The 13,647-nt window shown below is 38.7% G+C and overlaps 1 protein-coding gene across 2 annotated transcripts in view; it reads left to right on the top strand.

The window, feature by feature from the left end:
* The window catches only part of LOC140204762 (receptor-type tyrosine-protein phosphatase H-like), a 113,423-nt gene that overhangs the window by 84,335 nt on the left and 15,441 nt on the right, over positions 1-13,647 (top strand). For both annotated transcript variants that reach the window (XM_072271525.1, XM_072271524.1), the window contains one exon: positions 12,426-12,560. In XM_072271525.1, the coding sequence (XP_072127626.1) occupies positions 12,426-12,560 (135 nt within the window). The remainder of the gene's footprint in view (positions 1-12,425; positions 12,561-13,647) is intronic.

The following is a 13,647-nucleotide window of genomic DNA, read 5'->3' as shown; positions in this document are numbered from 1 at the left end:
TGATGGCTCTGGGCCTGTTCTCGCTGGAATTTAGAAGGATGTGGGGGGAATCTCAATGAAGCCTTTCAAATGTTGAAAGGCCTAGACAGAGTAGATGGGGAAAGTATACTTCCCATAGTAGTGAAGTCGAGGACAAGAGGGCACAGCCTCAGGATAGAGGGGCGTCCATTTAAAGCAGAGATGAGGAGAAAATTCTTTAGCCAGACAGTGGTGAATTTGTTTTTTTTTGTAATATAATTTTTATTGAATTTTCAAAAGGAATACATGAAAAAATAGAATCTACCCTCCCCCCTCCCCTTAACCCTCCCCCCCCCATATATAGTCCTACCTAAAAAGAAAGAAAGAAAAAAAAGAAAGAAAGGAAGAAAAGAGCTGCCTGGGTATTGGAAGGTTTCCACATGCTCCATGGGATTCAAAATAAATTTGGTATAATTATTCGTTACTTTCCCCAAGTGATCAAAGTCTTTATCGGAGCACTTAAATATGCCATCCTATCTTTTGTAAATAAGGGCGCCAAATATTCAAAAATGTTACATATTTGTCTCTTAAATTATAAGTAATTTTTTCGAGTGGAATAGAACTAGCCATTTCATTATTCCAACGATCCATACTTAAATACGAATCAGATTTCCAAGTAACTGCTATAGTCTTCTTAGCTACTGCCAATGCAATTTTTATAAATTCTTTCTGATATTTATTCAATTTAAGTTTCGGTTTTATCCCTTCAATATCACCTAATAGAAATAATACAGGGTTATGTGGAAGCTGAGTTCCAGTAATTTGTTCCAATAAGATTCTTAAATTTATCCAAAAGGGTTGAATTTTAAAACAAGACCAAGTAGAATGTAAAAAAGTACCAATTTCTTGATTACACCATTTATCAGATAGATTTGAATTTAATCTATTTATTTTTTGCGGTGTAATATATAATTGGTGTAAAAATTATATTGTACTAATCTAAGTCGAACATTTATTGTATTTGTCATACTGTCAAGACAAAGTCTTGACCAATTTGTTTCATCAATATTAATATTCAGATCTGATTCCCATTTTTGCTTTGACTTATGGGTTCCTTGTTTAATTATCTGCTCTTGAATCAAATTATACATACAAGAAATAAATTTTTTAATTTTCCCTTTTTGTATTAAAATTTCAATTTCATTAGGTTTTGGCAAAAACATTGTTTGACCCAGCTTACCTTTTAAGTAAGCCCTTAATTGAAAGTAACAAAAGAAAGTATTATTAGATATTTTATATTTATCCTTTAATTGTTCAAATGACATCAATATACCTCGTTCAAAACAATCTCCTATAAATTTAATCCCTTTTTGGTACCAATTATATAAAAGTTGATTGTCCATTGTAAAAGGAATATGTCTGTTTTGGAACAAAGGCCTCCTTGCTAATAGAGATTTCTGTGTTTCATTATCAACATTTATTTTATTCCATAGATCAATCAAATGTGTTAATATAGGAGATTCTTTCTTTTCCTGTATCAATTTAGATTCCCATTTATATATAAAATCTTCAGGTCTATTTTCTCCTATCTTGTCTAGTTCTATTTTAATCCATGCTGGTTTTCGATCATCGAAGAAAGATGCAATAAATCTAAGTTGATTTGCTTTATAATAGTTTTTAAAGTTTGGAAGTTGTAACCCTCCTAACCCAAATTTACATGTCAATTTTTCCAATGACATTCTTGACATTTTACCTTTCCAAAGAAATTTTCTCACACATTTATTTAACTCTTGAAAAAATTTCTGTGGCAATTGTATTGGTAATGTTTGAAACAAATACTGTAATCTAGGAAATATATTCATTTTTACAACATTGACTCTACCTACTAATGTTATTGGTAATATCATCTATTTGTCAAGATCTTCTTGAATTTTTTTCAATAGTAGTAAATAATTAAATTTATATAAATTCTTTACATCATTATCAAGTCTTATACCTAAATACTTTATACCATTTACTGGCCATCTAAATTGGGCTACTAATCGACATTGACTATAGTCTCCTTTAGTAAGAGGTAAAATTTCACTTTTATCCCAATTTATTTTGTAACCTGATACCTTCCCATATTCATCCAATCTAGAAGATAACATTATGTAACGAATGTTGTGGGTTTGTTAAATAGATCAAAACATCATTGGCAAAAAGATTAATTTTATATTCCTCCTGATTAACTCTAAAACCCATAATATCTGGATCAATTCTAATTAGTTCTGCTAATGGTTCTATCGCCAATACAAATAAAGCAGGTGATAGTGGACAACCTTGTCTAGTTGACCTTTTTAACTGGAATGGTGTTGAAATTTGAGAGTTTGTCACTACTTTAGCTTTAGGGTTAGAATTTAAAGTTTTAATCCAATTTATAAAAGATGTTCCTAACCCATATTTTTCTAGTACTTTAAATAAAAAATCCCATTCTAATCTATCAAATGCTTTTTCTGCATCCAAAGCTACTACTACACTCTTCTCATCCCTTTTTTGTGCCAAATGAATTATACTGAGTAGCCAGGTTACATTATCTGCCAATTGTCTATTTTTAATAAATCCTGTTTGATCCATATGTATTAATTTTGGTAAATATTTAGATAATCTATTCGATAAAATTTTTGCTATTATTTTATAATCCGGATTCAATAAAGAAATAAGCCTGTATGATGCTGGTTTCATAGGATCTCTGTCTTTTTTTGGCAATACTATTACAATTGCTGTTGAAAAAGATTCTGGAAGTTTATGTATTTTTTCTGCTTGACGTATTAGTTCCATAAAAAGAGGAAATAATAAATCTTTAAATTTTTTATAAAATTCAGGTGGAAAACCATCTTCTCCTGGAGATTTACTACTTTGGAGTGATCCTAAAGCCTCTTCAACTTCTTTTAATGTAAAAGGCATATCTAATCCCTTCTGTTCATCCAAATTCAATTTTGGAAGAGAAACTTGTGATAAAAACCTTTCTATCTCGTTAACATCATTTTGTGATTCTGATTGATATAATTCAGAATAGAAATTTTTAAAGGTTTCATTTATTTCAAGAGGTTTATAAGATATTTTATTTGCCCTTGTTCTAATTGCATTTATTGTTTTGGAAGCTTGTTCTGTTTTCAACTGCCAGGCAAGAATTTTATGTGCTCTCTCACCTAACTCATAATACCTTCGTTTAGTTCTTATAATTGCTTTTTCCGTTCTATATGTCTGAAGCGTATTATATTGTAACTTCTTATTGATAAGTTGTTTTCGTTTTTCTTCTGACATATATCTTTGAGATTCTTTTTCTAATTTTGTAATCTCTTTTTCCAATTGATCTAGTTCTGCCATATATTCTTTCTTAATTTTAGACGTATAACTTATTATCTGGCCCCTAAGATATGCTTTCATCGCATCCCATAATATAAATTTACCCTCCACTGAATGAAAATTTGTATCCAAAAAAAATTGAATCTGTTTTTTCATAAAATCACAAAAATCTTGACGTTTTAATAATGTTGAATAAAACCTCCATCTATAAGCCACTTCTTCCTTATCAGCCATTATTATTGTCATTAATAAAGGGGAATGATCTGATAATATTCTTGCTTTATATTCCATATTTTTCACTCTGTGTTGAATATGCATTGATAATAGAAACAAATCTATCCTTGAAAAAGTTTTATTTCTATGGGAGTAGAACGAATAGTCTCTTTCTTTAGGATTGATTCTTCTCCATATATCAATCAGATTTAAATCCTTCATCAATGATAAAGTTAAATTTACTACCTTCGATTTTATAACAGCCTTGGTTGATCTATCTAAGACTGGGTCTAAGCAAAAATTAAAATCTCCTCCAATTAATATTTTTTCATGCGCATCCGCCAAATTCAGAAAAGCTTCTTGTATGAAATTTGCATCATTTTCGTTTGGTGCATAGATATTCATAAAAGTCCATAGTTCAGAAAAAAGTTGACAATGTATAATCACATATCTCCCTGCAGAATCAGTTATTACATTTTGTATTCTAATTGGTAACGTTTTATTGATCAAAATTGCTACTCCCCTCGCTTTTGAATTAAATGAAGCCGCAACAACACTACCCACCCAATCTCTCTTTAGCTTCTGATGTTCTGTTTCCGTTAGGTGCGTTTCCTGTAAAAAAGCTATATCTATCTTCATTTTTTTAATATGTGTTAAAAATTTTTTTCTTTTCACTGGTCCATTAAGCCAGTTAACATTAAAACTCAAAAAATTCAATAAATTAGTCATTATTCTTAACAAAGTTACTCCAATCTAAAACATTATTTATCTTCTCAACTCTCATAGTTCCTTGGGGAATCTCTTTAAACTTCACCATGTTGCTATGTGTCTCCTTCCCAACCTTCCAGGCAGAAAGAAAAAAGAAGATAGAAAAAAAACAAAAAAAGAAAAAACAAAATACCCCCCCACTAATGTTGTGTATGAAAGGATACACAACACTACCCCCCTCCGTTTTACGGGCCGTGGCAAAAGCCACGCTTGCACACATGACTAGCATAGCAATCGATCAGTGCTTCTTCCAGCTCCCCCGCAACAAAAAAAAATTATATATATATAGACAAAATTAGTATTACTATTCCCAACTAATATTCCTCCAGTTTTAATCTTTCTTACCCCCCTCGTATAATTAATAATATATTTATACATTCATCCAGCTTCAAAAATCCATCAAGTCCATTCTTTAACCCAATCTTCATCTTCAATCTATCTCGCTCTCCTGGGTTTGTTCTTGTATCTGGTGAATATTCAGAGAATCTCGCACAAACTGCTCTGCTTTCTGGTAGTCATCAAAAAATCTTTTTTCTCCACCAGGCAAAAAAATCTTCAAGGTTGCAGGATAACGCAGTGTAAATTGATAATCATGATCCCATAGGGTTTTTTTCACTGGGTTAAATTTCTTCCTTCTCTTCAAAAGTTCGTAACTTATATCAGGGTAGAAAAAAACTTTGTTCCCTTTAATTATCAATGGCCCTTTTCTATCTTTGGCAGCTCGAGCAGCTGCCTGTAGAATCCTTTCCTTGTCTTGAAATCTTAAGAATTTTATTAAAATCGATCGTGGATATTGGTCATCTTTTGGTTTTGGTCTTAAAGCTCTATGTGCCCACTCAATTTCAATTGGTCGAACCTCCTCTTCCATTTGCAAAACATCCGGGATCCATCTTTGAAAAATTTCTATTGGTTTATCTCCCTCCGTACCTTCTTTAAGACCAACAATTTTAATATTATTACGTCTACTAAAATTTTCCAACATGTCCACTTTCTCCAAGAGTCGGTTTCTTTCCGAATTCCAGACAAGCAGATCATTTTCTGTTTTTTCCACTCTATCATTCATATGCCCCATTGCTCTTTCCATCTTCTGAAGCTTCTTATCCATTTTGTCCTGTCTTGCCATAACTTTATCATAGCACATCTTCGTATCTCTAAGCTCTTCTCTTACTTTTCTTAATTCAGCTGTTAACTGCAATATAGCCTCTCTCATATCTCTATCATCTCCTTTACTTCCAATCGCTTCCAATTCTTCCTCCTCTTCTTCATCTGTGTTCTCTGCAGAATCCAATTCTGACTCTGAGTCATTTTCAATTGCAGTGGCTGTCGGTTCTTGTAGTTTACATTGTGTCAATTTGCGCATGCGCATTTCCGGTGTCTTCTTCGAAGAAGCCGTTACCGCCGCCATTGCTCCCTGTCCTACCAAAGGAGATCCAACCTGAGTCCGAGGCTCCATCGTTGCAGTAGGCCCTTTTTTCTTCCCGTCTCGCGGCTGCTTCGCAACAGCAGACTTCTTTTGTTGCGGTTTAGGAGGCATATCGTAACGTAGTCTTACAAAGTTTATAAATAGTTTTCAGAAAATATTTACTAACTTTGTTTTGTTTAAACGGTACTTTACTGATTTGTTGCGGGAGAGCTGGATTTACACGTCTCAGTCCCACGTCATCACGTGACGCCCCCATGAATTTGTGAAATTTGTTACCACAGGCAGCTGTGGAGGCCAGGTTGGTGTATTTAAGGCGGATGTCAGGATTAGAGGCAAATTGAATAGGAATAAGGAACCTTGGTTCTCAAGGGATATTGCAACTCTGATAAAGAAGAAGAGGGAGTTGTATGAAATGTATAGAAAACAAGGGGTAAATCAGGTGCTTGAGGAGTATAAGAAGTGCAAGAAAATACTTATGAAAGAAATCAGGAGGGCAAAAAGAAGACATGAGGTTGCCTTGACAGTCAAAGTGAAGGATAATCCAAAGTGCTTTTACAAGTATATTAAGAGCAAAAGGATTGTAAGGGATAAAATTGGTCCTCTTGAAGATCAGAGTGGTCGGCTTTGTGCGAAACCAAAGGAAATGGGGGAGATCTTAAATAGGTTTTTTGCGTCTGTATTTACTAAGGAAGCTGGCATGAAATCTATGGAATTGAGGGAATCAAGTAGTGAGACCATGGAAACTGTACAGATTGAAAAGGAGGAGGTGCTTGCTGTCTTGAGGAAAATTAAAGTGGATAAATCCCCGGGACCTGACAGAGTGTTCCCTCAGACCTTGAAGGAGACTAGTGTTGAAATTGCGGGGGCCCTGGCAGAAATATTTAAAATGTCGCTGTCTATGGGTGAAGTGCCGGAGGATTGGAGAGTGGTTCATGTTGTTCCGTTGTTTAAAAAAGGATTGAAAAGTAATCTGGGAGATTATAGGCCGGTGAGTTTAACGTCAGTAGTAGGTAAGTAATTGGAGGGAGTACTAAGAGACAGAATCTACAAGCATTTGGATAGACAGGGGCTTATTAGGGAGAGTCAACATGGCTTTGTGCGTGGTAGGTCATGTTTGACCAATCTGTTGGAGTTTTTCGAGGAAGTTACCAGGAAAGTGGATGAAGGGAAGGCAGTGGATATTGTCTACATGGACTTCAGTAACGCCTTTGACAAGGTCCCGCATGGGAGGTTAGTTAGGAAAATTCAGTTGCTAGGTATACATGGAGAGGTGGTAAATTGGATTAGACATTGGCTCGATGGAAGAAGCCAGAGAGTGGTGGTAGAGAATTGCTTCTCTGAGTGGAGGCCTGTGACTAGTGGTGTGCCACAGGGATCAGTGCTGGGTCCATTGTTATTTGTCATCTATATCAATGATCTGGATGATAATGTGGTAAATTGGATCAGCAAGTTTGCTGATGATACAAAGATTGGAGGTGTAGTAGACAGTGAGGAAGGTTTTCAGAGCCTGCAGAGGGACTTGGACCAGCTGGAAAAATGGGCTGAAAAATGGCAGATGGAGTTTAATACTGACAAGTGTGAGGTATTGCACATTGGAAGGACAAACCAACGTAGAACATACAGGGTTAATGGTAAGGCACTGAGGAGTGCAGTGGAACAGAGGGATCTGGGAATACAGATACAAAAGTCCCTAAAAGTGTCGTCACAGGTAGATAGGGTCATAAAGAGAGCTTTTGGTACATCGGCCTTTATTAATCAAAGTATTGAGTACAAGAGCTGGAATGTTATGATGAGGTTGTATAAGGCATTGGTGAGGCCGAATCTGGAGTATTGTGTTCAGTTTTGGTCACCAAATTACAGGAAGGATATAAATAAGGTTGAAAGAATGCAGAGAAGGTTTACAAGGATGTTGCCGGGACTTGAGAAACTCAGTTACAGAGAAAGGTTGAATAGGTTAGGACTTTATTCCCTGGAGCGTAGAAGAATGAGGGGAGATTTGATAGAGGTATATAAAATTATGATGGGTATAGATAGAGTGAATGCAAGCAGGCTTTTTCCACTGAGGCAAGGGGAGAAAAAAACCAGAGGACATGGGTTAAGGGTGAGGGGGGAAAAGTTTAAAGGGAACATAAGGGGGGCTTCTTCACACAGAGAGTGGTGGGAGTATGGAATGAGCTGCCAGACGAGGTGGTAAATGCGGGTTCTTTTTTAACATTTAAGAATAAATTGGACAGATACATGGATGGGAGGTGTATGGAGGGATATGGTCCGTGTGCAGGTCAGTGGGACTAGGCAGAAAATGGTTCGGCACAGCCAAGAAGGGCCAAAGGGCCTGTTTCCCTGCTGTAGTTTCTATGGTTCTAGATTGGCCACTGCATTAAAGATTATGGGGAGAAGGCCAGGGAGTGGGGCAGAGGGGGAAAGGAAAGATCAGCCATGATTGAATGGCGGAGCAGGCTCGATGGGCCAAATAGCCTAATTCTGCTCCTATGTCTTATGGTCTTATAATCTTACTCAATTAGAGAGTGAGTTTAACATTTATTACCTTTTTTTATTTCCCATGAGAAGGGAGTACAGTGCATAAGTAATCCTCTCACCATAGGCTCATAATGATTCAGCTATTACTGAGAATACAAGACAACAGCAACATAACTCTATAATGCATGGGGAATAACAATGAAAAGGACACTTCCAATAAATATCCATGTCTCGGGAAAATATGATTTGGGTAAACAAAACCATAAAAGTTTGAAAGTCCCTTTCAAACATATCTTCCTCCTCTCTAACTTCTTTAAGTAACTCAGTAAAAGATGCTGGATCTTGTGGGTCTTTCGAATATGTAGAGCAACCATGTCTGTGACAGTGGGCCCTTCCCAACTTGTTCCACTCCACTCTCAAGCAATTGAATTATCTCAGACAACTGAATGCCCCCTTTGTGGCACAAACAATGCAGCAGTTAGTCTAACCTGAAAAGGTAGGCAGAGAGCTTCTCTCCTTCCTCTTGGAATGCGTGTCTGAACTTCACCATGAGATCAGCTGAATTTTTTTTAGTGCCAAAGGTGTTTTCCAGGGCCTGCATGTAGTTAGCTGACGTGGCTCAAGGATTTTCTACTCAACATCAGCAAGATAAGGGGATTGAATGCGGACTTCAGGAAGGGGAAGTTGAGGGAACACACACCAGTTCTTGTCGAGGGGCCAGTGGTGGAAAGAGTGAGCAGCTTCAAGTTCCTGAGCGTCAACATCTCAGAGGATCTATCCTGAACCCAATACATTGAAGCAATCATCAAGAAGGCATGCTAGTAGCTCTATTATTTTTAGAAGTTTGAGGAGATTTGGTATGTCACCATGGACTCTTAACAGATTTCTACAGTGGAGAGCATCAGTTGCATCACTGATTGGTGTAGAATAGGTGTCTCCAACCTTTCTCATACCATGGACCAATACCATTAAGCAAGGGGTCCATGAGGCTCCAATGTGCAGGTTCAGAAGAAGGTATCTTCAAAAGGTGGTAACTCAAGAAGGGGGCATCTATCATTAAGAACCCTTACCATCCAGGACATGCCCACCTCTCATTACCACTATCGGAGAGGAAATGCAGGAAACTAAAGGCCCATACTCAGTGACTTAGGAACAGTCTTATCCCCTCTGCCAGGTTTTTGACTAGTCCATGACACATGAACACTACCTTGCTATTCATGCTTTGTTGTTAAGTTACTACAATTTTTATGCCTTGCACTGTACTGCTGCCATAAAACAACAAGCTTCATGACCTATGTCCAAAACCTGGGCCTCTGTACCTCCCTCTACAACTGGATCCTTAACTTCCTCACCAGAAGACCACAGTCCGTGCAGGTCGGAAATAACATCTCCACCTCGCTGACTATCAAACCTGGCACACTTCAAGGATGCGTGCCTAGCCCACTGTTCTTCTTGCTCCACATCCATGACTGTGTGGCCAGGCACAGCTCAAATGCTATCTATAAATCTGCCAGGACAGAACTATTGCTGGCAGAATTTCACATCGTCATGAGAAGGCATACAGGAGCGAGATACATCAGCTTGTTGAGTGGTGTCGCAGCAACAACCTTGCACTCAGCATCAGTAAGACCAAAGAACTGATTATGGACTTCAGAAAGGGTTAGACAAGTGAACACAGACCAGTCCTCATAGAGGGATCAGAAGTGGAAAGAGTGAGCCATTTTAACTTCCTGGGTGGCAACATCTTTGAGGATCTATCCTGGGCCCAATATATTGACGGAGTTACAAAGAAGGCAGTGGCTACATTGCACTCAGAATTTGAGAAGATTTGGTATGTCTCCAAAGACACTTGCAAATTTCTACAGATGTACCATGGAGAGTATTGTAACTGGCTGTATCACTTATCTGGTATTGGCAGGGGGGGGGGGGGGATAGAAATAAGCTGCAGAAAGATGTGAACTCTGCCATCTCCATCACGAGCACTAGTTACTGTAGCATCCAGGACATCATCAAGGAGCGAAGCCTCAAAATGGCGGCACCAATCATCAAGAACCCCCGTCACCCAGGACATGCCCTCTTCTCATTGTTACCATCAGGATGGAGGTACAGGAGCCTGAAGACACACATTCAAAGATCCAGGAACAGCTTCTTCCCCTCTGCCATCCAATTTCTGAATGGACATTCTCATCAGCAACTCCTTCTAGATTCTACGACTCCTCTACAGGCTAGATGACATTTACAGCAATTAATCAGCAAGTCCATTTCTAACGAAGGTTCTTCCCTTGAAACATTAACTCTGTTTCCCTTCCCACCGATGCAGCCTGACCTGCTGAGTATTTCACCTTTTCCCATTTAACTCTTCCCTTTTCCTAATTTTGGGATATGGGAAGAAACTGGAGCACACCGGTGGAAACCCATGCATTAACAGGGAGACCATGCAAACTCCAGTCAGAATTCTTCACTGAAATGAATCCTTAGTTCAATTAAATTAATTAAATTGTCCAGTATAGTAATATGTTCCTCGGGTTGCTTGGACTTTTTCCTCACAATAATTACAAGGATCTATTGCTTTATAGCCATTTTTGTTACCCTATCCAGCAAATCGATTTCCGTTTTTGTTCATTTTTATGTTGTACAAGAGAGGGGGATTTGGAATTTGATGTTCCTGTTCCATTTTTGTTTATTTTTTGTGTCGGGGTGAGGGGGATTTGGGGATTGATGATTGTCTTGCCATTCTTTTCTTTCTTGGTTTCATGACTATCTGGAGAAGATGAATTTCAGAGTTGCATACTTTGAAAATAAATGAACCTTTGAAACTCTGAAATACAACCTATCAAAAGCATAAAAAAATAAGTTGCAAACATTTATAGAGCACTTGTATATAAACTGTGCCTCGATAATGTTAGGAGAAGGCACCAGATGCATGGTTACAAAGGCAAAGATACACAGAGGTCGAAGACAACTATAGCTCATTAAAAATCAGTAACCTTGCCAATGTACGAGGTAATACTGAACAAGGTAGTGAGGTGGAAAATATTTGAACACTGTGTGAAAACTTACTGGAGCGATTTTGAGGAATCCTGTGATATATTTCTAACTCTGTGACCTCTGCCGCCAAGGGCAACATGGAAGCACCACTCATGCTAGGTTCCCATTTCAACCAGCCAGCACCCTGGTGTCAGAGTATATCTGCCTTTTCTTCTTTATTATTGGGTCTGAATGCTGTACGACCATTCCAGGTAGCCAAAGATGGGTTACTAGTGCTAGTCTTCCCAGCAACACATTCCAAGTCTGAAATATCATGGAAAAAATCATCAAGATTCAAAGTACATTTATTATCAAAGCATGTATAAATTATAGAACCTTGAGATTTGTCTGCTGATGTCATACGCATGACACATGATGGTGATGATGATGATGAGTGTACAATCTCTGACACATCCACGACATTCGCTCCTCTCTCCGCGGCACTGAGGCCAAGGCTGTGGGCCTGCTCCGGGCTTCGTGTCTGTGAGCTCTGCGACATTTCGCTCTGCTGTGTGGTGAACTGAGGCTGAAGTTGTGGCCTGCTCTGGCCTTTCTGACTATGGACTTACCTTCATTCCGAATGCTGTAGCTTGCTTTTATTCTTTGCTCGATGTGTGTGTGTTTCTCTCTCTGTGCATTGAGTGTTTGCTGGTCTTTTTTAAATGGGTTATTTTGGATTTCTTGTTCTGTGGCTGCCTGTAAGGAGATGAATCTCAAGGTTGTATAATTTATATGTACTTTAATCATGAATATGCTTTGAACTTTTGAACTTTGAACATTGTCTGGACTCTCAGACGTTGAACACACATACTGAACGGTGCCAGAGAGGTGTTGTGTCCATGAGTTTTTTCATGTAGGTGCAAGCACATGGCCGAAGATCAAGCAACAAATAGAGCTCGCAGCTGTAAGTAGCAGTGCCTGGTAGAAGAACACATTGAGGCCACACCAGATTAACATTTGACCCTTAAAGTTAGCCTTCACCCCAAGGAGTATATCATCTTCGCTTGGTGTCCCATGGGGTAAATGACTGTTTTGGGTGTTAGCTGAGTTGCCTTACTAAACGTCATCTTTTGCACCCCCACCCCTACTCTTTCCTCTCCCATTCAAAGCATGTAGCCTCACATAGTCCATCCAGGAGGGTATTCCACCCATCAGTTTTCTCTTACTCCTGTTGGCTTTTCTTCAGGCCTTTCCTTCTGTTTTCTCATAGGGTTACAATCTCGAAAAGGCGTTCATCGCTGCCCAGGGACCCCTGCCTCATACAGTGGCGGACTTCTGGCGAATGATTTGGGAGCAGAATTCAACTGTCATTGTGATGCTGACCAACTGTATTGAGCTAAATCGGGTGAGTCCCTAATCCTTAACGACTAGAGATTAGTTTTATTTGTCATGTGTACATCGAAACATACTGTACAGTGAAATTCACTGTTGGAGCCAAATGAAATCACTGAGGTTTGTGCCGGGGGCAGCCTGCAAGTGTTGCCACACTTCCAGCTCCAACATAGCGTGCCCACAACTCACGAACCCTAACCGTACGACTTTGGAATGTCAGTAGCAGATCCCAAACTAAACCTCTCAGTCTATGAGGATGCCAGGACAGAAGTCAGAGTTCTACCCTCAACTGTTCACTGGCTGCAGAGAAATTAAATATTTAAAGAGTGATCTCTCCAGGTTAGTTTTGGTTTTTCAAGCCCTGTAAGCTGGGAAGAATAATGTTTTCAGCCAACATGAACATCTTGTGATGATTAGGCCTTCTTCATGTCTTAGGTATTCATTTATTTTAGTGAGATACAGCACTCAACAGGCCCTGCCGGCCCTTCGAGCACCACCCAGCAAGCCCTCAATTTAACCCAATGACAATTTAACCTACCAACTGATACGTCTTTGGGAGGAAACAGCAGCACATGGAGAAAACCCCCACACTTCAGGGGGAGGACATTTCAACTCCTTACTGATGACATTGGAACTGAACGCTGAACTGTAGGAGCACCCTGCTAACTGCTACACTATCGCAGTTCAGTCAAAATTTGGAAAACTGTATAATTGTGGTAGTGTACACATTAAAAATTTGAGAGACAAGAAAATCTGCAGATGCTGGAAATCCAGAGCAACACACACAAAATGCTGGAGGAATCTATGGAGAAGAGTAAACAGTCGACGTTTCGGGCCAAGACCCCTCATCAGGACTGGGAAAAAAGAACAAGCTGAGAGACTACTTGAAAGATTATAAAGTTAAGGCTGTGGCTGTCTTGCCACCAATCAAAAGCCATAGGCAAAAGAGCTGTTATCCCTGTATGGTGAGATCTCGCCAAAGTGACCAGACAGTGACTGTCCTTTTAGGCGTAAACCAGTGTTTGGAGCTGGACCAACCATAAGGCTTACTGTGTGAAAATTGATCTTGGAATTTTCGAGCTTGTATGCTAGAATCGCAG

The sequence above is a fragment of the Mobula birostris genome, chromosome 11 (genome assembly GCF_030028105.1).
Source record: "Mobula birostris isolate sMobBir1 chromosome 11, sMobBir1.hap1, whole genome shotgun sequence".
In the NCBI taxonomy this organism is placed as follows: domain Eukaryota; kingdom Metazoa; phylum Chordata; class Chondrichthyes; order Myliobatiformes; family Myliobatidae; genus Mobula; species Mobula birostris.
Note: the sequence above shows the minus strand (reverse complement) of the source record. Positions and strands in the feature narration are given on the sequence as shown.